The sequence below is a fragment of the Clarias gariepinus genome, chromosome 25 (genome assembly GCF_024256425.1).
Source record: "Clarias gariepinus isolate MV-2021 ecotype Netherlands chromosome 25, CGAR_prim_01v2, whole genome shotgun sequence".
NCBI classification, from domain to species: domain Eukaryota; kingdom Metazoa; phylum Chordata; class Actinopteri; order Siluriformes; family Clariidae; genus Clarias; species Clarias gariepinus.
The window spans coordinates 25,442,270-25,467,500 of NC_071124.1; the positions used below are offsets into that span (position 1 = coordinate 25,442,270).

At 47.9% G+C, this 25,231-nt stretch overlaps 2 protein-coding genes across 7 annotated transcripts in view; both read right to left on the minus strand.

Annotated features, from left to right (window-relative positions):
* abca4b (ATP-binding cassette, sub-family A (ABC1), member 4b) overlaps window positions 1-17,894 on the minus strand; it is a 47,332-nt gene extending 29,438 nt beyond the window's left edge. For all 5 annotated transcript variants that reach the window (XR_008356381.1, XR_008356382.1, XM_053487284.1 and 2 more), the window contains exons 1-19: window positions 17,877-17,894; window positions 15,612-15,727; window positions 15,186-15,279; window positions 14,860-15,001; window positions 14,414-14,553; window positions 13,959-14,086; window positions 13,243-13,440; window positions 10,128-10,217; window positions 7,888-8,128; window positions 6,377-6,516; window positions 6,082-6,198; window positions 5,764-5,964; window positions 5,442-5,647; window positions 4,159-4,335; window positions 3,778-4,000; window positions 3,451-3,672; window positions 2,774-2,978; window positions 652-744; window positions 168-386 (exon numbers count right to left, since the gene is read on the minus strand). Coding sequence is in view for 3 of the 5 variants with exons in the window: in XM_053487284.1 (XP_053343259.1) it covers window positions 168-386; window positions 652-744; window positions 2,774-2,978; window positions 3,451-3,672; window positions 3,778-4,000; window positions 4,159-4,335; window positions 5,442-5,647; window positions 5,764-5,964; window positions 6,082-6,198; window positions 6,377-6,516; window positions 7,888-8,128; window positions 10,128-10,217; window positions 13,243-13,440; window positions 13,959-14,086; window positions 14,414-14,553; window positions 14,860-15,001; window positions 15,186-15,279; window positions 15,612-15,677 (2,902 nt within the window). In the remaining 2 variants the exon portion in view is untranslated. The remainder of the gene's footprint in view (window positions 1-167; window positions 387-651; window positions 745-2,773; window positions 2,979-3,450; window positions 3,673-3,777; window positions 4,001-4,158; window positions 4,336-5,441; window positions 5,648-5,763; window positions 5,965-6,081; window positions 6,199-6,376; window positions 6,517-7,887; window positions 8,129-10,127; window positions 10,218-13,242; window positions 13,441-13,958; window positions 14,087-14,413; window positions 14,554-14,859; window positions 15,002-15,185; window positions 15,280-15,611; window positions 15,728-17,876) is intronic.
* Window positions 17,895-18,337: 443 nt separating this feature from the next.
* The window catches only part of LOC128513076 (rho GTPase-activating protein 29-like), a 28,476-nt gene continuing 21,582 nt past the window's right edge, over window positions 18,338-25,231 (minus strand). For both annotated transcript variants that reach the window (XM_053486701.1, XM_053486702.1), the window contains 5 exons: window positions 24,408-24,545; window positions 24,054-24,259; window positions 23,597-23,852; window positions 20,719-20,830; window positions 18,338-20,538 (listed from right to left, as the gene is read on the minus strand). In XM_053486701.1, the coding sequence (XP_053342676.1) occupies window positions 19,673-20,538; window positions 20,719-20,830; window positions 23,597-23,852; window positions 24,054-24,259; window positions 24,408-24,545 (1,578 nt within the window). In that variant the 3' untranslated portion in view covers window positions 18,338-19,672. The remainder of the gene's footprint in view (window positions 20,539-20,718; window positions 20,831-23,596; window positions 23,853-24,053; window positions 24,260-24,407; window positions 24,546-25,231) is intronic.

The following is a 25,231-nucleotide window of genomic DNA, read 5'->3' on the forward strand; positions in this document are numbered from 1 at the left end:
ACAAGCTACAACCTGCCTTTGTGTTACTGTCGCTATGGCTGCTGGATATCTGGAATTTCCTTCGGGATCAATAAAGTATTTATCTATCTATCTCTCTATCTCTCTCTCTATCTATCTACAGAACACATCATCATCTTCATCACCACCACCATCACATGTTCCCTCACCCGTGTGCTCCACCTGTCGATCCTCCTGAGGATTCAGACCTTCCTCCTCTCTCTTCCTCCTCTCCATTCTCTCTCTCTCCATCCTCTCCCTCTTGTCCTGGTGTTTGCATGGCCTGCGAGAGGCGCTGCGGTTCAGCACTGAGGGCTCAGGGTTAATGTCAGGAGTCTGTACCTCCTTCTCCTTCATCTCCAGATGTTCTGTCAGAGGTGTTTCGCGAGCTGCGGGACGAAACACGGACCTGTCTGAGGACACGCTCGTCTAGAGGACTTTAGCGCCTCCTGGCTGATAGAACGGTTTCACACAGAACTTTTAGTTCTGCTCAAATAAAACCGAACTTTCTAACAATCCTTTAGCAATGTGTTAAAAGCTCCTCCATGATATGGTGGGCCTTCCCCTTGAATCATTCTTAAGCTCTGATTAGATGTTGAGCTTTGACCTTCATCCTTACACACCTGGCTTTAGGAGACTAAGGTGTTGCAGTACCTGGATCAGCCACGTCAGCCTGGGGGCGCTGTTCAGTCTGCCAGAAGGATGTCTGCACGGGAAAATAAAACGGTTTCCCAATTCCGTAGTGACCTGCAGGGCAGCGAAATCACAAACACGTGTGATATTAACGCCTTTACACCCCCATACACCCCTGTACACCCCTATACACACCTGTACACCCCTATACACATCTGTACACACCTATACACACCTGTACACACCTATATACATCTGTACACCCCATACACCCCATACACCCCATACACACCTGTACACCCCTATACACATCTGTACACCCCTATACACACCTGTACACACCTATATACATCTGTACACACCTATACACATCTGTACACCCCTATACACATCTGTACACCCCTATACACATCTGTACACCCCTATACACATCTGTACACACCTATATACATCTGTACACACCTATACACATCTGTACACCCCTATACACATCTGTACACCCCTATACACACCTGTACACACCTATATACATCTGTACACACCTATATACATCTGTACACCCCTATACACATCTGTACACCCCTATACACATCTGTACACCCCTATACACATCTGTACACACCTATACACACCTGTACACACCTATATACATCTGTACACACCTATATACATCTGTACACCCCTATACACATCTGTACACCCCTATACACATCTGTACACCCCTATACACATCTGTACACACCTATACACACCTGTACACACCTATATACATCTGTACACACCTATATACATCTGTACACCCCTATACACATCTGTACACCCCTATACACATCTGTACACCCCCATACACCCCTGTACACCCCATACACACCTGTACACCCCTATACACATCTGTACACCCCTATACACACCTGTACACACCTATATACATCTGTACACACCTATATACATCTGTACACCCCTATACACATCTGTACACCCCTATACACATCTGTACACCCCTATACACATCTGTACACACCTATACACACCTGTACACACCTATATACATCTGTACACACCTATATACATCTGTACACCCCTATACACATCTGTACACCCCTATACACATCTGTACACCCCTATACACATCTGTACACCCCTATACACACCTGTACACACCTATATACATCTGTACACACCTATACACATCTGTACACCCCTATACACATCTGTACACCCCTATACACATCTGTACACACCTATACACACCTGTACACACCTATATACATCTGTACACACCTATATACATCTGTACACCCCTATACACATCTGTACACCCCTATACACATCTGTACACCCCTATACACCCCTGTACACCCCTATACACCCCTGTACACCCCCATACACATCTGTACACTCCTATACATACCTGTACACACCTATACATACCTGTACACCCCGATACACCCCCATACACTCCTACATGTACACCCCCTACAACCCTATACACCCCCATACACATCCGTACACCTCATACACCCCTATACACACCTGTACACCCCCATACATGACATGGCTACAGTCTCTCGATAGTTCAGGACTGGAGTTTCCTACAGTCTACCTGAGCCTCCAATAACAAACTGGACTCCATATGAACTTCTCCACATCTCCTGGTATACTGAACCTCCAGCCTCCTAACACACAGTATGAGTGCAGATCAATCCCTGCTCTCTGTTTCACCCAGATGAGGATGGGTTCCCTGTTGAGTCTGGTTCCTCTCAAGGTTTCTTCCTATTACCATCTCAGGGAGTTTTTTTTCTTTGCCACTGTCGCCCTCGGCTCGTTCATCAGGGACGATCTGATCATTCTGATTCATACACATTCACATCTCATACACACTTAAGTAATTCTTATGATTGTGTAAAGCTGCTTTGGGACAATGACAATCGTTAAAATCACTATACAAATAAAATTGAATTGAAAATTGAATTGAATATACACCCCTTTACACACCTATACACACCTGTGCCCCCATGTACACACTCTTCTGTCTTCACACATGATGTCACTTTGTTAACCATTATATTGTACCTACACACACACACACTTACACACACACCATATTTAAACCATTGTGGATTAGAGTCTGATGTGTCCTGACCTGGGAAGACGTTATCGAGGTACCAGGCCAACACACCGTAAAGAACCGAATCAAACAGCATCATGCGGATGGAGTTAAGGAACGAGAACTCATCACCCTCTAGTGGACTGGTGCTGATGTTGTCCCACTGAAGCCCCAGGCCCTGCTCCTCATAGCGGGATAAATACTCCGTACCAAACCCGAATGCCACCGGCGACAACAAACTCTGTAACACAGTTCCACAATAACACACTGATAAACACATTAACACACTGATAAACACATTAACACACTGATAAACACAATAACACACTGATAAACACATTAACACACTGATAAACACATTAACACACTGATAAACACAATAACACACTGATAAACACATTAACACACTGATAAACTAACAAAAATTAAAAAAAAAGGATTAGTATACTGGAGAGTGTGTGTGTGTGTGTGTGTGTTACACTGAAATGGAGTTATTGTTGATTATTTTCCTATAACAGCCCCCCCTCAGGTGTTTACTCCTCCACAATCAGTTTATTTATTTTTTCATTAAAGAACATCATGAACTGTTGCTATGGAAACGATAATGTACCAGAGCGGGCACATTAATGTAAAGCTGCTGTTATAGAGAATTAATCAACAGCTTCTGACCGACCAGACTAAGGTCTACTCGTGGTGTGTAAAGCAGGACTGACGATGGCGAGTTTGGAGCTGGCGCTGATCCGGTCCTGCCAGGCGAAACACACGATGTGGGGCAGGTAGAGGGTGAAGTAGATGATGCAGCTGCACGCTGCTGCTAAATTAGCCTTGTTAAAGAACACACTCATCAGGAAACACTGCATAATAGTGGCCAAGGTGAAGGTCAACAGGAAGAAGAAGAGGATGATGGGATTGCTGTAGTTCAGCACCTTTCCAGTCTGGAGAGAAACCACAGAACAGATTAATGCTCCTAATCCCGCTTCTGTCCAGTGCACCGATACGACCCGCGCTGGTCTGAACCGCGGTACGCTTTATTCTCTCACCATGATGATGAAGGTGAGCAGAGCCGTGCTGAAGGTCATCATCAGGAAACTGTCGAGGAACCACGTGCACCAGATGACGTCGTTGGTCACGCCCATGACCTTCAGCGTCTCCTTCAGCCTGAGCTCCTTCTCCAGCACGATGCTCTTCACTATCATGGACACGCTGTAGACCCACGCCAGGACCATGAAGATCGGGAAGCAGCGGTTCAGCGTCAGCATGAACCTGAACACACACACACACATTATAATATATGAATTTAAAATAGATCATTTTTATTTTCCCTTTTTAAATGCTATGTTGTTTTATTTAAACCTTATTTAATGACCTCGTGTTCAGTCAGTCTGTAATAAAATAATGTAATAAGAGTCCAGAGGTCGTACATGTCGTCTACGTAGCAGGGGTAGGGCATCTGCTGGACGTAAACCCCGAGCGGCATCTGAGGAGCGCTCAGGAGCTTCAGGACGCCGTGCTCGATCATGTCCTGCAGATACGCAAATCCTCCCCATATGTAACGCAGGTCCTCCACGGGGTCCGCCCTCGGCCCAGGGTCCCAGTACCTGCAGAGGGGAGGGGCTACAGTTACACTCAACCAGCCAATCATAGCTGCTGATCTCGCTCAGCGGTCTGTCGTGTTTCTGTAGCGTGACTGCACCTCTCACACACTTTCATCCACTGATGATTTATTGTAAGCTTACTCCTCAGAGGCTTCTCAGGAAAACTCAATTTTTTCTGATTGATCAATTTGAAATTGATTTGATTGAAATTGATCAATTTTGAGCCGTTTTGTTCAGTTACTCTGCAGTTCAGGCTTTGGCCACAAAGTGGCAGCACCGCTCCCACACACGCACAGCGCATTTCTAACTGCGTCATTCTGACACGCTGCACGTGGGAAGCTTTTACAGTTAGACCTTTACATCCAACAACAACAACAAAGATGAGAAAATTAGCTTCACGCTTCCACTTTTACTTTACAATATCCAACACAGTCTAGTTATTTGTTTTAACATTTGACCCCAGAGGTGGGGGTGGGGACTGGGGTGGGGTCGGGGCCATAGGTGTACACTGGGACATTTAGTCCTGCTCACTTCCCAGTTGGGATTTAAACTTAGGACGTACTGTAGGAAGCAGTGAGGGGTTTCATTCCCACATCACACTCCATACCTGGGTCACATGGCTCTAAGGTTAAATCAGAACACACTCTTTAGTTGCCCGGACCGGCCCACCCACAGTGGGTGGAGCTTGTGGGGCCGTCCCTATTTTAAATAGGATTAAGACTGAATTCCACGCGGTCTAAACATGGGCCTCTACGATGCAGTGACTAAGCAAGATTAGCTAATTTAGCCAGCTAGCGTAACATAGGAGCAGAAATGAGAGAAAGCGTAACGGACAGGTTCGCGGACAGAAGGTATTTATTTTATTTTTGAGAATTAGATCCGCCTCTTGGAGAGAGACACACAGACAAACTGCAGGAGGACTAAATACAGATCCAGTCTTGTACAACATTAGCCGTTAGCTCCAGTGCGAGTGATGACACATGTGATCGGTTAATTAAATTTAAGATGCAACATCCGGTCCATGAGGCCCCGCCCACACGCACCATGTCTGAGACAATGATGTCATGAATTTCTCATTCGTCAGGTTTGTAGGCCTTTAAAAATGTCACCTGTCTTTGATCTTGTTGGTCCGCTCGACCGCGTCAATGTCCATGCGGATTTTATACGTGACGTGTCTCGGCACCTCCGTGGTCCACGGGTACACACCCAGAAACACCACCCCCGCCCAGAACTTGTTCTCATGCAGCAGATGCAGGGCGTGATGGCTCATCTGATCCTCATCCACATGGGCTACAAACTTATCCAGGTTTATACACTGCACACACACACACACACACACACACACACACACACACACACACAGGTATAAACATTTAGGTATCCGACACGCATGCCCAACCACCTGGTTGCCATGGTAACAGGTGGTTGTACCTGGCTGTACTGGGTGAAGGTGCTGAGGAGTCGGTCAGTCAGGTTGAAGACGTTCCTCCAGTCGAAGTCGGGCGTGTCCTCGTAGCGGTCTCTAGAGCCGCCGCCGCCATGGAGGAAGTTCAGGATGTGCTTGCTGCTGAAGGAAGTCTCCTCCAGGCGCCGGTCCAGAAAATCCATCACTGTCGGGTTCCTAAGTGTGTCCTACACACACACACACACACACACACTTTACAACACTAATCATTAATAGGAAAATATGATCATGATGACAATGTGTGTGTGTGTGTGTGTGTGTGTGTGTGTGTGTGTCATTCGTACCCGGATCATGTTCATCTGAACGCTGTCCTGAAAGAAATGCCAGATTTGAGGAGCCACTTCCTCCCACGCTTTTGCCATGTTTATCAACCGCTCCAACTCTTCAAAGGTGCTGTTAGCCTAAACACACACACACACACACACACACACACACACACACACACTATATTAATATCCACAGGATGCATCTGTATAAATATAAATATAAACAATATACTTAGATAAATAAAAGAAAGAAGACGTGTGTGTGTGTGTGTGTGTGTGTGTGTGTGTGTGTGTGTGTGTGTGTGTGTCTTACACTCTTCACTATCTTGTGCACAGCAGGAGCGTCAGGTGTGTACAGGATTTTACCCATCACGAGAGGCTTCACTGAATTCCACATGATTTTAGTGACAGGGTTCGACTCCAGACTCTGCATCAGACTGTTACAGAACGGAGCTGTGGGGGGGGGGGCGGGGGGTGGGGGAAGCGATGGGGGGTCAGACATCATCACCTACACACCCCACACACACACACCAAACTCAACCAAACAACATGTTCACAGAAGAAGCAAAGCAAAAATATTTACGTCTTTTAGAGTTAAAAAAGCCATAGTTTTATTTTGGTAAACAGCATAATTTTATTTATGTCTGTACAGATGAGACTTTGACGATTTTTAAAGGACGACTCAGGATGTATCTGTTTTTCCAGTAGTACTTAGAATAATCCCCCCCCCCCCCCAAAAAAAAAAAAATTAACTCTTCCCAGTTGTGTTTGATTGATGGCACTTAGTTATTAACCCAGTAACCCTGTGTAAGTATCTGTCCAGGGATGTAAACTTTAAAGCACTTTGTGTAAATCGCTCTGGATAAGAACGTCTGCCAAATGACGAGATGTAAATGTAAATTTAAGTTCAAAAAAGGTGAGACAGGGTGTGGGGTGAGACAGTGTGGGGTGAGACACTGGGTGTGGGGTGAGACACTGGGTGGGGTGAGACACTGGGTGGGGTGAGACACTGAGTGTGAGGTGGGACAGTGTGGGGTGAGACACTGGGTGGGGTGAGACAGATTGTGGGGTGTGACACTGGGTGGGGTGAGACAGGTTGTTGAGTGAGACAGGTTGTGGGGTGAGACAGGGTGTGGGGTAAGACACTGAGTGTAAGGTGAGACAGTGTGGGCTGAGACAGGGTGTGGGGTAAGACACTGGGTGGGCGAGACAGGGTATGGGGTGAGCCACTGGGTGGGGTGAGACAGGTTGGGGTGAGACAGTTTGTTGGGTGAGACAGGCTGTGGGGTGAGACACTGGATGGGGTGAGACAGGTTGTTGGGTGAGACACTGGGTGGGGTGAGACACTGGGTGGGGTGAGACACTGAGTGTGAGGTGGGACAGTGTGGGGTGAGACACTGGGTGGGGTGAGACAGATTGTGGGGTGTGACACTGGGTGGGGTGAGACAGGTTGTTGAGTGAGACAGGTTGTGGGGTGAGACAGGGTGTGGGGTAAGACACTGAGTGTAAGGTGAGACAGTGTGGGCTGAGACAGGGTGTGGGGTAAGACACTGGGTGGGCGAGACAGGGTATGGGGTGAGCCACTGGGTGGGGTGAGACAGGTTGGGGTGAGACAGTTTGTTGGGTGAGACAGGCTGTGGGGTGAGACACTGGATGGGGTGAGACAGGTTGTTGGGTGAGACACTGGGTGGGGTGAGACACTGGGTGGGGTGAGACACTGAGTGTGAGGTGGGACAGTGTGGGGTGAGACACAGGGTGTGAGGTGAGACAGTGTGGGGTGAGACACTGGGTGGGGTGAGACAGGATGTGTGTGTGCGTACTCACAGGCCGTGTGATCGTACGTGTATCCGCTGTGTGTATTTGAGGAGTTTATTCCCAGGAACACTCTGAAGTTGTTGTCTTCGTACCAGTTAAAGGAGAGAACGCGAGAGTTTCCCACCGACTCGTAACCACAGAACAGATCCGACATCAGAGAGACGAGTCGAGAGAAGGACCAGGGGACACCGTCCTCAAACACAGGCTGCAGAGCCGCCGCCAACGCCATGCAGCTCGGCCTGCTCAGCAACTGACACACACACACACACACACACACAGAGAGACAGTGTGTGATGATCGTGTGTTTACTGTGTGTTTACTGTGTACTGGAAGTGTGTTGAGAGTGTGACTGGTGTGTGTTATGAATGTGCTCACTGAGTTCTTATCTACAGTTACATTTTTCTTCTGTGTATGTGTGTGTGTGTATCTTATTTGAGTTTAAAAGACAGGGTGAGACAGGGTGTGGGATGAGACATTATGGGTGAGACAGTGTGGGGTGAGACAGTGTGTGGGGTGAGACAATGTGGGTGAGACAGTGTGTGGCGTGAGACAGTGTGGGTGAGACAGTGTGGGGTGAGAGAGTGTGGGGTGAGACAGTGTGATGTGAGACTGTGTGTGTGTGAGACAGTGTGTGGGATGAGACAGTGTGGGGTAAGACAGTGTGGGGTGAGACAGTGTGGGGTGAGAGAGTGTGTGAGGTGAGAGAGTGTGTGGAGTAAAACAGTGTGGGGTGAGAGAGTGTGGGGTGAGACAGTGTGTGGGGTGAGACAATGTGGGTGAGACAGTGTGTGGCGTGAGACAGTGTGGGTGAGACAGTGTGGGGTGAGAGAGTGTGGGGTGAGACAGTGTGATGTGAGACTGTGTGTGTGTGAGACAGTGTGTGGGATGAGACAGTGTGGGGTAAGACAGTGTGGGGTGAGACAGTGTGGGGTGAGAGAGTGTGTGAGGTGAGAGAGTGTGTGGAGTAAAACAGTGTGGGGTGAGAGAGTGTGGGGTGAGACAGTGTGTGGGTGAGAGAGTGTGGGTGAGAGAGTGTGTGTGGTGAGACAGTGTGGGGTAAGACAGTGTGGGGTGAGACAGTGTGGGGTGAGAGAGTGTGTGAGGTGAGAGAGTGTGTGGAGTAAAACAGTGTGGGGTGAGAGAGTGTGGGGTGAGACAGTGTGTGGGTGAGAGAGTGTGGGTGAGAGAGTGTGTGTGGTGAGAGAGTGTGGGTAAGAGAGTGTGGGGTGAGACAGTGTGTGGGGTGAAACAGTGTGTGGGGTGAGACAGGTTGGGGTGAGACTGTGTGTGTGAGACAGTGTGTGAGATGAGACATTGTAGGGTGAGACAGTGTGTGATGTGAGACAGTGTAGGGTGAGACAGTGTGTGGGATGAGACAGTGTGGGGTGAGACAGTGTGGGGTGAGACAGTGTGTGGGGTGAGACAGTGTGTGGGGTGAGACAGTGTGGGGTGAGACAGTGTGTGGGGTGAGACAGTGTGGGGTGAGACAGGGTGTGGGGTGAGACAGTGTGGGGTGAGACAGTGTGGGTGAGACAGTGTAGGGTGAGACAGTGTGGGGTGAGACAGTGTGGGGTGAGACAGTGTGGGGTGAGACAGTGTGCGGAGCTGCATGATTTCCCTGTACCATGTTTGTGTGTTTTTGTGTGTGTACTTGTATTTGTGTGTGTGTGTGTGTGTGCGTGTGTGTGTGTGTGTGTGTGTGTGTGTGTGTATGTGTGTGTGCGTGTGTGCGTGTGTGTGTGTGTGTGTGTGTGTGTGTGTGTGAGATACAGGGAGACTCTCAGGTCAAGTTGCAAGTTCATGCTAAAACTTGTCTGAAAGATGTGACTAATATCTCAAGTATTACGCTCACTGTCTCTCTCTCTCTCTCTCACACACACACACACACACACACACACACACACACACGCACACACACACACAAACAAACAAACAAATACAAGTACACACACACACACACACACACAGACATGGTACAGGGAAAGAATGCAGCTCCGCCTACAGGATGTCACCTCTGTGGAATGTCCTCTTGACACACTGCCCAAAAATTGTGTATATACACACACACACACACACACACACTCACACTCACACACACACACTCACACACACACAAACGCACGCACACACACACACTCACACACACACACGCACACAACATTCATACACACTTTGTGTTTTATATGTGATAGATTTTAATTAAGTGGTGACAGGTGTGTGTGTGTGTGTGTGTGTGTGTGTAAGCACACCTGCTGCAGTTTCTCAGACACTACAGAAAGGACACGCCCCCAGAAGTGCAGGTCGACTCCACTGGAGTGATTATCCAACACCATCGGCAACTGGGGGGGAGGGGCAAGCAGACAGACAGGCAGACAGACAGACAAACAGGCAGACAGATGGACAGACAGACAGACAGATGGACAGACAGACAGACAGATGGACAGACAGACAGTCAGTTAGTGTTTGTGTGATTTATTACCTCCCCTCTCTCTCTGTCTCTCTCTCTGTTTCTCTGTCTCTCGTGTATAGTTGCCTTTTTTCTCACCAGATTAGCAGTGTGTGTGTGTGTGTGTGTGTGTGTGCGTGAGTGTGTGTGTGTGTGAGTGTGAGTGTGTGCGTGTGCATGCACACATGTGTGTAATCTGATTACAGGGCTGTGTATCTTTATCGTGATAATCATGTTTCTGTGTCAATTATCTCAGACTCTCTGAGTGAGACAGAGAGAAGAACCTGGTGCTGCTGTCTCCTACTGAACACGGCTTACAGCAGCACCAGGACCCACTGGACCCGCCGGACCCGCTGGAGTCGAACCGTCAGAACTGGGCCCTCACAGTCAATCTGGCCAAAACCAAAATTGTCAAAATCTTTCAAAAAAAAGGCCAGATTTCTGAGAAACAGACACATGTTCACTCGGGGAAACTCCGCCCCAGAACACGCGTTACTCCATGACTACCTGGGACTGAAACTCAGCGCCTCCGGAGGCTTTGATCTGGGAGTGAATGCACTGCGAGAAAAAGCACAAAAAAAGATTCTACAAAACACACATCCCAATCAGAATCTGGTGTAAAATCTTTGTTAGCGTCATCGCGCCTATTGCGTGTCGAAAGGTCGCGCCTATGGGCGTGTCAAAAGGTAGGGGGCGTGTCGAAAGGTAGGGGGCGTGTTGAAAGGTAGGGGGCGTGTTGAAAGGTAGGGGGCGTGTCGAAAGGTAGGGGCGTGTTGAAAGGTAGGGGGCGTGTCGAAAGGTAGGGGGCGTGTCGAAAGGTAGGGGCGTGTTGAAAGGTCTTTATAATTGGTTGTGCAAGTTGCCTGTTTCACACAAAGGCTAATATTAAACGCTTTTGTTCTTTCTGATGTGTTTAAGTAATGCAGCCAACATAATCCTCTATATTAAAATTCTGTTCTTTTCCTGTAAAATATCGATATTACAAATATTTCTTTCTAAACATTCTACTGCGTTGCCACGGGTTACTGACGCCATCCTCGCGTTTGAGTCATGGGCGTGGCTAAAAGGGATATATATAGCTCCGACCAGAAACTAACAATGAAACGAATTGTTAAACCTATTGGATCGGTTTCAGGTCTAAACCTAATCCTTCTGTAATACAAAAAGTTTTATTGTTGTACAGTGAGAGAAAAATACCGTTAGATTGATGTGCGCATGGCCAATAGAGCTCGAGCTGTATTCCTTCTAGCCTTAACCGTATTAAACCCATAATCAAAATCAAATTACAATTATTTAAAGAATATAGTACCACAAGCTGTTTATAACATTTGTTATGTAATTTTAATATTTTTGCAATACTATTAACATTATATTGGTTAAACAAGACCAAAGAAAGTTACAGAATTAGTCATTCAGAATGTTTTAAACTGAGTTGTTTTTCTGTAGTTTTACTAAAAGTGCATAAAAACTTAAAACACATGGCCTGATAAGAACAAATATGGTTCATAAAACACCAGAATAAGGAGGAGGATCTCAAAAACTGCATTTTGTGTTTACTTGTGTTATCTTTGACTAATAGTTAAATGTGTTTGATGATCAGAAACATTTTGTGTGACAAACATGCAAAAGAATAAGAAATCAGGAAGGGGGCAAATAGTTTTTCACACCACTGTATATGTTATTTTATTTATTTATTTATTTATTATTATTGTTTTATTTATTAATATTTTATATTTATTTTGAGGGGGTATGTAATTATGTATTTTATGTCTACCTAATATTCTTTCATATCTGATATGTTTATAATGTTTATATAGGTTTATAAATTCAGATTAATGTTATTTATAATGTAATTAATGTTTACTAACGGCTTTGGCAACAACGTAATACTTTGGTTAACATTCATGTCAATAAAGCTCTTCTGAACTGAGAGAGAGAGAGAGAGAGACAGAGAGAGACATATAGAGAGAGAGAGACAGAGAGAGAGAGAGAGAGAGAGACATATAGAGAGAGAGACAGAGAGAGAGAGAGAGAGACATATAGAGAGAGAGACAGAGAGAGAGAGAGAGAGAGAGAGACATATAGAGAGAGAGACAGAGAGAGAGAGAGAGAGAGAGAGAGAGAGACAGAGAGAGAGAGAGAGAGAGAGAGACAGAGAGAGACAGAGAGAGAGAGAGAGAGACAGAGAGAGAGAGAGAGAGAAAGAGAGAGACAGAGAGAGACATATAGAGAGAGAGAGACAGAGAGAGAGAGAGACAGAGAGAGAGAGAGAGAGAGAGAGAGAGACATATAGAGAGAGAGACAGAGAGAGAGAGAGAGAGACAGAGAGAGAGAGAGATCCCTCTGACATTGGAGAGAGACATCTCTCTTTGAGATGAAGACGTACAGAGAAGGTAACAGGGAGTTGCATTGTGTCAGGTAGCAGAGCTGAAGATGTTGAGGTTCTCTTTGGGAGTGACAAGGATGGATAGGATTAAGAACGAGTTGATCAGAGGGACAACCCACGTTAGATGTTTTGGAGATAAAGTCAGAGAGGCCAGATTGAGGTGGTTTGGACATGTTCAGAGGACAGATGGTGAATATATCGGTAGAAGGATGCTGAGGTTGGAACTGCCAGGCAGGAGGTCTAGAGGAAGACCAAAGAGGAGATTTATGGATGCAGTGAGAGAGGACATGAAGTTAGTTGGTGTGAGAGAAGAGGATGCAGAGGATAGGGTGTGATGGAGGGAGATGATTCGCTGTGGCGACCCCTGAAAGGGAACAGCCCAAAGACAAAGAAGAAGAAGAAGAAGGAGAGAGAAACAGGGCAATACAGGAATAGTGTAATATAAAAGCAGAGAGGAAAAGATGAAACAACAGACAGAGGCAGTGTGTGTGTGTGTGTGTGTGTGTGTGTGTGTGTGTGTGTGAACACTGACCAGTCTGAAGAGTTTAAAGAAGTCAACGTTGGCGTAGAGCTTGTCTTCGATCTGCTGCAGTTTCTGCGGTGTGAGAGCGCACATGGCGTTACGAACTCCATGAACTCCACGGCGAATTGGGAAGATGATGAAACGCTCCAGAAGAACCTGACTGCAGGAGATCTCCTGTAGGGTCAGATCAGGAACTCCATACACAAACTACAGAGAGAGAGAGAGAGAGAGAGAGACATCATAAGCTAGGATGTTCAGCAAGAAAAACAGCAACCTCCATGGTGGATTACATTACATCTCATTACATCTCAGCCTCATCACAGTGTTCTCAGTCCCATCAACCAAAGTCAGGTATCCTCTGCTTTAGAGAAAACTTGTCATTGGATTGGGTTTTTGTTTCATGCCCTGTGTAGATGGGTTCACCGTCCACCAAGGAAGATCTCACTTCATTTAAGACCCAAAAACATTCCAGATGTGATCCCTGAGGAGAGCTGAGCTCTGTATTGAACACTAACCAGCGTACAAACTCCGCTGCCAGACTGGAGATGATTCTGTGGACTGCATGATGTTGGATTTAAGCTGGAACACTAAACCACATACAGTCAACCATTCCAGATCTTAGAGACGAAGGAGGAGTGAGACTGGTGGGGTTTGATCTCCACCTCTTGTTAGATCAGAGATCTCACCAGCGCTCTCTCTCGTCATCACACTGAGGTGGGCGTTACCTGTTCGACCCGCACTCGGGCGTTTGTCAGCTGATGGACCACGGAGTCCGACAGGCCGGCGTCCCTCAGCAAGAACGACGTCAGAGTCTCATCGTCTTTCAGGATGTCCTCGATCTTCAGTCCTCTGCCTAAAAATAAGACACAGAACAGGAAGTTATCAGGGACATCGAGGCTGAGAGCCTCAGACACAGCGCTTTCCTCCTGGTCACTAAGAAGATGTTTACAGTTTACGCTTTCTCTTCATGCTTTACAAATAACAGGAAATCCAACAGGAAGGAAAACAGGACCAGGAAGTTCTCTGTGCTCATTATCAGGACGAGAGAGATCCAGACCTCAGCGTCCTCACAGTTACTTACTGCCGCGAGCACAAATTAGCTTCCGAACTCAGGTTAGTGTAGAGAGTGTGTGTGTGTGTGTGTGTGTAAGAGAGAGAGTGTGTGAATGATGTTGTGTACCTGTCGCTCGGCTCGGATCTTTCCTCAGCGTGTCCATGAAGTCGCTGAAATCAGACGCTTCCTGCCAGAGTCGCTGCAGCTGCAGAACCTCAGCATCAGTAAGCAGCAGCTCCTGAACGTCGGCGTAAAACCGAGCAAGTCTGAGCAGAAGAACGTGACGAGTGATGAGGAACAGCGTGAGATCTCGTGAACCTTACGTGGTTTAGGACTGAAGTGTAATTAAGATCATCAGACCTGAACATCAGTCTTAACTTCTTTATTTAAACCTGTTCCTAAAGACAGCGTCTGATATCCAGATGTTCTGTCTGATTCCTGGAGATCTGACTTCCTAATCTAAATGTATAAATGCATGTGTGATATTTTTTTATTTTTGTTTTATTCGTGTCAGATTTAAAGAGACATTTTTGCTATGAGGAAGAGATCAGACAGACGCTGATCAGACCTACATGGAGTTGTTGTAATTGGACACGATTCCTGGAGATTCTCCCGGAGTAGCGTGTCGGAAGCAGGGATTGTTAGCGTTGCAGAAAATTCCCTGAATCCACGGCAGAATTCCTGCTGAAGGCAGAGCCTTGTTGGGAAAATGACCTGGAAATACAGACGTGTGTTTACAGTCACGTGATTCGTTACGCTAATGCTAACATTATTCTGCTATTATTATGCTAACATATATGTGCAGTCAGAACAGGAAACAGAAAGAAGTGTGTGTGTTGAGGAGTGTGTGTGTTGAGGAGTGTGTGTGTGTGTGTGTTACTGATGAGTGTAATCTCACACTCGTGTTGTTGGTAAAGAGGATTCGCTCTGCGGAGCCACACGAGTCCAGCGAGCAGGAGGGCGGGCCACACGATCTCCACCAAGAACCGAATCTACACACACACACACACACACACACACATTATTCTTATTCGTTAGAGTTAATGTGGGCGGAGCTTAGATGAAACCTGACACTATGACGTCACTAGTCCTGATCCTCAGTTGATGCTTAGCATGACGTTAGCTAGCTAAACTCTAACAGTGGTGTAAAGTTAAACTTAGATCAATTAGCTAAGTGGCTAATGCTAGCTCAGAGTTCTTGCTGCACAATGTACCGTACAGCTGGACAAGAACAGAAGAAAGGTGTTTATGTTCTTAAGAAAGTAAATATTTATTATTAATGATTGTAACGAGTCGTTAGTGTTTCCTCTCTTTATCCTCGTACTTTCTGTCTCTTGCGCAGCGTCCAGTTTTTCCACAGCAGAAGCCGAATCTGACTGCTGGTGTCCATTCCTGCCCCGATTAACCCCAGGAGGGGGTCACTGTGAGGGGATACCACACCTAAACACACACACACACACACACACACACACACACACACACACACACAACTTACATGTCTCAGCACATTTGTTTTATTAATGTATTAATTATAAGTTAATCGACTGTTCACACGTCGCACCTGTATATTAAACACCTGACTTTTATTATTATTATTATTATTATTATTATTATTATTATTGTTGTTGTTGTTGTTGTTGTTGTGTATAATGATGATTCATGGGTGTCGCTTTGCTATTTTAAGTGGGCCTTTACCCCCCTAATATTTGTACTCAGCCCCCCTAAAACTCCCTTTAAATGTGATATGAAAGCGACGCCAGACTTCGGCTCCTTCGGCTCCTTCGGCTCCTCCTCGTCCCCAGCGGGTCTTCACTTCACCATCACAGGGGGACGATTACGGCCAGGTGTGTGTGTGTTGGTAAATTGTTATATCTGCATCAGTTCAGTTCTTTCTCATAAATACAGTTTACTAAATGTCCTGAGGGATTAATGAGTTAAATCTTCACTGTGTTCACCCTCATCACACCAGCCGTTTCCTCCAGTGAACATGAAGCCCCTAACACACACTCTATAAACCTGTAGTCTACTTTATACAACAATCAAAACCTGACTGTCTATATAAAACATTACACAGTGTATATGGCATTAACTACCATAGAGTTCTACACGTGAATGATTAAACATAGTGACAGACAGCGTTCAGTGTGTGTGTCAGTGCACTCGCTTTAACTGCAGTGTGATTTACAGAGAGAGAAAAAAACTCTTATTGTAATAAATATTGTATTGTATTAAATAATGTCCCAAATCATAAATAGTCTTAGAGTAGGTTTATGTCACTTTGATTTAGAAAAAGTTACTTTTTAAATTAATAGTAACAAAAAAAAGAAATGATATTAAAAAGATGCTTTGTTTAATTACATTAAAATAATGTTTGTCTCTATTAATGAATTAGAATAAAAAGCCGAGTAGCTGTGAAGTGTTAAGGGGTCGAACAGAGAACCTACTGTCTTATTTATGTAGATAAAACACTAAACTAAACTGGATAACATGATGATCAAAGTTTTTATATTTATATTTAACTGTAGATGGAAGGTTTTAAAGTCACATGAAACTAAAGACGTTCTGTTCGTACCTGCTGCTCATTTGGAGACCGACTGTCATGTGACCTATAAACCCCTCCATCTCCGGTTCAGTTCTGTAAAAGCGCGGCCTCTCAGGAACATTAACACTGGGTTCACAGCGCTGACTGAAGTCACTGCATCAGAAACTATTTATCACATTGTTTATGTCTGTCAGTTTCCAACAGAAAGCAGCATTATTGTCAAAGAATGAACAGATAAATGTTTGATATTATTGGCACCACACAGTTTATTCCAGTGTCCAGTCTCACAGGTGTGGTGTTTATATTTATAATCAGTGTAAGTTTATAGTTAGATGCTGTTTTTGGTTACATTGTTCTGATTGTACCTGTAGATAGAAAAGGGTTTATACAGTAAACAGTGTGTGTGTGATGGAGAAGAGACTCATCTGAGTTCTGATTCTGAACAAGTCTAATGTGTGTTAAACATCTGTGGGGGCTGAGCCCCCCTTAACTGAAAACCCTAGACACTGATGATGATAATCTCTTGGCCATCAGCACACACTCTGTGTACACACTCGCTGTTTCATGTATCAGATGATTATTTCTGCAGTAAGAGTGCAGTAGTGAACACAGCAGGGTTAAAAACAGTTTAATGTGACTCTCTAGTGTTAGTGTAACATTCTACAGTGTGTAATCTCCTAACATTCTGTAACTCTAACGCTCGGTTACACTCGAACTCCAGAACGCTTGTTATCTCTCTGTAACCAACACCATGTGTGTCTCTGTGTAATTCAATTCAATTTCAATCAAAAGATTAAATAATTTAAGTTTGTATGAAACACTGTAACAGTGACACTCTGTAACTGACACACACACACACACACACACACACACACTCTGACACTGCCTGTATCGCTTAAATACTGTTTGTAAGCTTCTCTGAGAATGTGACTTTCTCTCTGTAACTCTAATATTCAGTAACACTGTCACATCGACCCCATGACCCCATGACCCCTTGACCCCATGTAGAGTTTTGTTGTTCGATGAGGCAGCAGGTTTATTCCTTACCTTCAGTGCAGACGAGTCCAGCTCCTGTATCAGTGTGTGAATAATAACCAGTGTCCAGAGCGCTGTGTGTGAAGTGGATCAGCCCTCAGTGTGACCATGTGAGCTCTAATCCGATTTATTGCCTAATCTCATCTAATCTGCAGCACAGACTCTGAAACACACGGCCTCAGCACCAGCAGCGGCGCCAGTCGGGTAAATGTTTTAGAGTTTAGAGTTAACACTGACACACACTTTAATCAAACGTCTTTAAATTCAGACTGAATCCAAGTTCAAAGAGACAGATCAGACTCAGACGCTCGTCTCAGGGCTGTGTTCCAAATACTCCCGAGACTCATGTGCATTCTGTAGTGCACTAAAACTCACACTGGCATTATCATGGTGAAGCTTATAATAAAGCACAGAGCAGTAGGAGGTATAGAGGTGTATCGTGGCCAGTGGAGTGTAACAACACGAAAAACACAAAAATGATGACAATAATAAACTCACATGTGACTTTATGCAAATACACTAATTATATATTTTACATTTGCACACATTCAGGCATAATACAGTAAGTGCATCAGGAATAAATCTGCATAACATTAAAACTACACATTTCCTCCAACTGTACACAGGCGTTCACTGTACACACACACACCTCACACACACACACACACACACACACACACACCTCAGACAAACATCTGAATGTAACGAACATTTCCAGTTAAAATATTTTAAATCATATTTCTCATTTTATATAAAAAATAAAATAATAATAATAATAATAAATCTCAGGGTGCTGATCAGGGAGCAACTCACCAGCATCACTCACACACTTACTGTTCACTCAAGTGTGTGCATGTGTGTGTGTGTGAAAGAGAGAGAAAGAGAGAGAGGGGGGGGTAGAGGGTGAGGGAGGGAGAGAGGCGGAGAGAGAGAGACACACACACTTGACTTAATGGTCCCTTATTTTACAAAAAAAATGCATTAAAAAAAATAGTTCATATATTATGAAAAAAAGGCAAAAGGTTTAGTGAAAAAAGGGGGAGAGAGAGAAAGAGGGAGGGAGGGAGAGAGAAAGGTGTGTCCCTGTAAAGGCTCATTCAGGTAAAGGCATTTGGGACACAGCTGGAGTGCATATACACACACACACACTGGAGTTCAGGGGGTGTGGCTCAGACACAGGTTTAAAGTGTGTGTGTGTGTGTGTTAGAGAGGGAGGGAGAATGTTCTGAGCAAAGGGTTGGGTGTGTGAGGGAGCACGGTGTATACACACTGTGTAACAGCATAACACAATCTGTACTGGATTTAAATCTGAAGTGGGCGTGGCCCAAAAGGGCTTTACACATGGCCACATCAGCAGTCCAGTTTAAACCAGTTTAAACCAAGTTTGATGAACCAGTGCACGCTGTAAACTTACACAAACACACATTCCATGTGCACTACACACACCTCATTTTAACACACACACACACACACACACACACACACAGGTTGTTCTGATCTTTATTCAAAGTGCTTGTAGGGGGCGTGTCCAGGGTGGATCATTAGTCACATGACCATTACCTGTGTGTTGTTTGTACCTATGCTGGAATTTCGTGAACTGCCCTGAAACCCCCCGGGGTGCTGCGTCTCCACCCCGCCCTTTTACCCCTGGTCTAGACGGTTAAACTTGTGTTTTTTGCGCCCCTCCCCCACACAAACCTCACCTGGAGTTTCTCTAATTCGACGGATCTGATCCCAGAGATACACGTCTGTAAAACCAGGAGTGTGTGTGTGTGTGTGTGTCCAGGTGAACAGTGAGGAGTGTGTGTTTATACGAAGCGTGCCTCTCTGTGTGAGTGCTGGCTCTCCTTCAGTCTCTGATACGCCGTTTTATTCTCACTCACGTCGTCCGACTCGGACTCCGACGGCACTTCCTGTTTACCAGGCGTGTCGCTTCCTGTTGGTGTCGATGTGGGCGTGACCGACAGCGCAGCCGAGGTTGGACACACGTTTAACGTGGCTAGCGGTGCCGCTAGAGTGACGGACAGCGTCGTCACGGTGGTGGTCGGGGAAACGTTAACGTTCTTCTCCGTGTCTGGCGTTCTCACGTGGACGTGCGGCGGCCTGTAGAACGTTCCGGCCGGCGGCTGGAGCATCCGTGGCGCTCTGAACGCGATCGGGACGTCCTTATCGCCCGTTCCGCTGTCTCGTCTCAAAGTCCGAAAGGGACGCACGGCAGCGGCGTAGGAAACGTGCTGAGAGGAAACGCCGCTCGGGGGGGGTTCGATGGGGGGCGTTTTGGACCCGTCGGGTTTGGCTGTGTCCGTTTTGGCTCCACCCACTGCACCCGAGGAAGGGAGGTTGGCGACAATCATGGCAGTGCGAGGCGTGACGTCGTAATGGCGGTACTGCTTGTCCCAGGTGCGTCTCAGCGTGTGCGTGTGGACAAACGGGCTGCGGTAGGGACGGCTCTCGGCTTTCTCCGCCTCCGGACTCTCCGCGATGGCCCCGCCCACGTTCTCACGCTCGGCCGTGGTGCGTTCGGTCAGCAGGCGGTCTATGGGTAAACTCACGGGGCGGGACAGGTAGTGGGTCCGTGGGGGGCGGAGCTTCACCTGCGGCGCATTTGAAGTGCTACTGGGGCGAGTGACAGTTAACGGCGATCCGACACCATTAACACCATCTGGACTGTCAGCTGAACACACACACATACACACACACACAATAATATTAACGTTTATTATTTAAATGTAATACACTCAAAAATACATAATCATATACAGTATATACACACTGTAACACTGATGAAATAAACAGCTGTGTCATGTTTAACGTGTGTGTGTGTGTGTGTGTGTGTGTGTGTGTGTGTACTGACCGGCTGTGTCCTGTCTCCCCTCATGTCGACTCGCTGCCTGCACGTCCCTCACTTCATCCCCCGAGTGTGAGGAGGGCAGCACAGACGAGAGTCTCTTATGGGATTTAGAGCTCTACACACACACACACACACACACCGTCAAAAAAAATATATATATATATAATTTATACAGAATGATTTAGTGAAGTACAATAATCAGCTCTGATCTCTGACCTGTTGTTCCTACAGTATGCAAACACACATACACTCGAACGCACGCACGCGCACACACACACTCACACGCACGCGCACACACACACTCACACGCACGCACACACACTTATTTATATGTTTGTTTAATTGTTTTCCCAGTGACTGCCTCCTACTTATTTCTCATAATGTCTATCTGTTCATCTTGCTGTGAGGAGTGTGTGTCGGAGCGTGTGTGTGAGTGTGTCGGAGCGTGTGTGGGAGTGTGTGTGGGAGCGTGTGTGTGAGTGTGTCGGAGCGTGTGTGTGAGTGTGTGTGGGAGCGTGTGTGTGAGTGTGGCGGAGCGTGTGTGGGAGTGTGTGTGGGAGCGTGTGTGTGAGTGTGTGTGGGAGCGTGTGTGAGAGTGTGGCGGAGCGTGTGTGGGAGCGTGTGTGTGAGTGTGTCGGAGCGTGTGTGTGAGTGTGTGTGGGAGCGTGTGTGTGAGTGTGTGGGAGCGTGTGTGGGAGCGTGTGTCGGAGCGTGTGTGTGAGTGTGTGGGAGCGTGTGTGGGAGTGTGTGTGTGAGTGTGTGTGTGAGTGTGTGTGTGAGTGTGTGTGGGAGCGTGTGTGGGAGTGTGGCGGAGCGTGTGTGTGAGTGTGTGTGGGAGCGTGTGTGTGAGTGTGTCGGAGCGTGTGTGTGAGTGTGTGTGGGAGCGTGTGTGTGAGTGTGTGGGAGCGTGTGTGGGAGCGTGTGTCGGAGCGTGTGTGTGAGTGTGTGGGAGCGTGTGTGGGAGTGTGTGTGTGAGTGTGTGTGTGAGTGTGTGTGGGAGCGTGTGTGGGAGTGTGTGTGGGAGCGTGTGTGTGAGTGTGTGTGTGAGTGTGTGTGTGAGTGTGTGTGGGAGCGTGTGTGTGAGTGTGTGTGGGAGCGTGTGTGTGAGTGTGTGTGGGAGCGTGTGTGGGAGCGTGTGTGGGAGCGTGTGTGGGAGCGTGTGTGGGAGTGTGTGTGGGAGCGTGTGTGGGAGTGTGTGTGGGAGCGTGTGGGAGTGTGTGTGGGAGCGTGTGTGGGAGTGTGTGTGGGAGCGTGTGTGTGAGTGTGTGGGAGCGTGTGTGGGAGCGTGTGTCGGAGCGTGTGTGTGAGTGTGTGTGGGAGCGTGTGTGTGAGTGTGGCGGAGCGTGTGTGGGAGCGTGTGTGGGAGTGTGGCGGAGCGTGTGTGGGAGCGTGTGTGGGAGTGTGTGTGGGAGTGTGTGGGAGCGTGTGTGGGAGTGTGTGTGTGAGTGTGTGTGAGTGTGTGTGTGAGTGTGTGTGTGAGTGTGTGGCGGAGCGTGTGTGGGAGTGTGTGTGGGAGCGTGTGTGTGAGTGTGTCGGAGCGTGTGTGTGAGTGTGTGTGTGAGTGTGTGTGAGTGTGTGTGTGAGTGTGTGTGTGAGTGTGTGGCGGAGCGTGTGTGGGAGTGTGTGTCGGAGCGTGTGTGTGAGTGTGTCGGAGCGTGTGTGTGAGTGTGTCGGAGCGTGTGTGTGAGTGTGTCGGAGCGTGTGTGTGAGTGTGTGTGGGAGCGTGTGTGTGAGTGTGTGGGAGCGTGTGTGGGAGCGTGTGTCGGAGCGTGTGTGTGAGTGTGTGGGAGCGTGTGTGTGTGAGTGTGTGTGTGAGTGTGTGTGTGAGCGTGTGTGGGAGCGTGTGTGGGAGCGTGTGTGGGAGCGTGTGTGTGAGCGTGTGTGTGAGCGTGTGTGTGAGCGTGTGTGGGAGCGTGTGTGGGAGCGTGTGGGAGCGTGTGTGGGAGCGTGTGTGGGAGCGTGTGTGTGAGCGTGTGTGTGAGAGTGTGTGGGAGCGTGTGTGGGAGCGTGTGTGTGAGTGTGTGGGAGCGTGTGTGTGAGTGTGTGGGAGCGTGTGTGGGAGCGTGTGTGGGAGCGTGTGTCGGAGCGTGTGTCGGAGCGTGTGTGGGAGCGTGTGTGGGAGCGTGTGTGGGAGCGTGTGTGGGAGCGTGTGTGGGAGCGTGTGTGTGAGTGTGTGGGAGCGTGTGTGGGAGCGTGTGGGAGCGTGTGTGGGAGCGTGTGTGTGAGTGTGTGGGAGCGTGTGTGGGAGCGTGTGTGGGAGCGTGTGTCGGAGCGTGTGTGGGAGCGTGTGTGGGAGCGTGTGTGTGAGTGTGTGGGAGCGTGTGTGGGAGCGTGTGTGGGAGCGTGTGTGGGAGCGTGTGTGTGAGTGTGTGGGAGTGTGTGTGGGAGTGTGTGTGTGGGAGCGTGTGTGGGAGCGTGTGTGTGAGCGTGTGTGGGAGCGTGTGTGGGAGCGTGTGTGGGAGCGTGTGTGGGAGCGTGTGGGAGCGTGTGTGGGAGCGTGTGTGTGAGTGTGTGTGGGAGCGTGTGGGAGCGTGTGTGGGAGCGTGTGTGGGAGTGTGTGGGAGTGTGTGTGGGAGTGTGTGTGTGGAGCGTGTGTGGGAGCGTGTGTGGGAGCGTGTGTGTGAGCGTGTGTGGGAGCGTGTGTGGGAGCGTGTGTGGGAGCGTGTGGGAGCGTGTGTGGGAGCGTGTGTGTGAGTGTGTGTGGGAGCGTGTGGGAGCGTGTGTGGGAGCGTGTGTGGGAGCGTGTGTGGGAGCGTGTGTGGGAGTGTGTGTGGGAGCGTGTGGGAGCGTGTGTGGGAGCGTGTGTCGGAGCGTGTGTCACGTGATATCATGCAGTGTGATGAGGATGATGATGATGATGATGAAGAGGACACCCTCTCACCTCCTTGAGGTCCAGAAGAGACTGTGAGCAGTGGCTGAGTGGCAGGTTGGTGGTGGGGGCGGGGCTTAGCTGCCCATCAAAGATCTTGCGGTGGTGTTGAATGAGCAGCTCCACCATCAGGGCCTGGTAGGGGTAGTCCACCAGGGAGGACAGAGACACATCCGCGTCCAGCTGCCGCGGTTTGATCAGCGTCGGCCCGAAGATGATGCCCAGGTTCCTCGCGTCCATCTTATTCTCCTCTGCATGCTCGGACACTCTGACACACACACACACACACACACACACACAGCTGTAAGCTCTCTGTGCTAAAGGGTGGTAATAATAATAATAAAACATTTTATTTATAATGCACTTTATATTTGAAGCAAATCAGATACTCAGGGAGAGCGTTCCACAGTCCAGGTGGAGCTGAGCAAAAGGTCTCCTGGTGTTACCCGCGTTCCAGCGGCAGTGTTACCTGTGCAGGTGAGTGATGAGGAAGTGCAGGGTTCTGTAGTGTGCAGGAGGAAGGTGTCTCAGCAGGTCTCGTATTTTGAAGACGACTCGGTTGAGCTCGATGCCGAGGCTGGGCGAGTGTGTGTTTCCTGCCCTGATACTCTGAGCTTCTTTACCCAGGCCGATGATCTCATTATAATACCTGTACAGGATCAACGGCTCAGGCAGCTACGCGCACACACACACACACACACACACACACACACACACACCAGTACAGAGAGCTTTGATTGGCTGAGAGCGGCATGGTGTGTTCTAGTTTTAACCAGGTACTGAGTGTGTGCGTGTGTGTGTGTGTGTGCGTGTGTGTGTTTACCTGTCTCAGGTAGAGTTTGAGCACGTTGCTGATGTCGTGTGGGTACAGGTCAGACAGCTCCACCAGGTCCTTTCCGTTCTCAAACGCCTGGCAGAGTTTCTCCACTCGAGACTTCGCTCCATTTAAACGATAAATTCCCTGAAAACACACAAAATAAACCCCAGGGTGGCCAGGGGGCATCAGGGTGAGAAAGGGGGCATCAGGGTGGTCAGGGGGCATCAGGGTGGTCAGGGGGCATCAGGGTGAGAAAGGGGGCATCAGGGTGAGAAAGGGGGCATCAGGGTGGTCAGGGGGCATCAGGGTGAGAAAGGGGACAAACACAGACCCCAACACAGGTCCAGGTGATATCCCCCATACCCAAAGGGCGCTGTTCAGTACTGTTCAGTTCTGACCAAATTGGCCAAGCTGTTCTTATCTAGAGTAAAGGAAACAAAACATCAGGCGCTAATGCTAATGCTAACACTGCACTTTGACTGAGGTGCTCAACCTAGCATCAGAATCCATCAGCACATCGATAATGCTAGTAACATCTCAACGGTCTCAGAGCACTAACACACCTGTAACATCTGAAGTCCATCTCCTAATGCTGGACGTGAACAGAGACTGCGGGCGGGGCTGCGAGCCATAACGCTGCATTTAAACATCAAAAGGCCGCGCGGGAATTAAGACCTACAATATTCTTTATCACGTCACCTCCAGCTGTTCAGGACAACCAGTGTGACCGTGCGCACGTTCACACAGAGGACATCCTGAGTGTTTAAAACGCCACACCACAGCTCCACTACACCGCTACAGCGCTAGCAAGCACACCGTGTAGCAGTCAG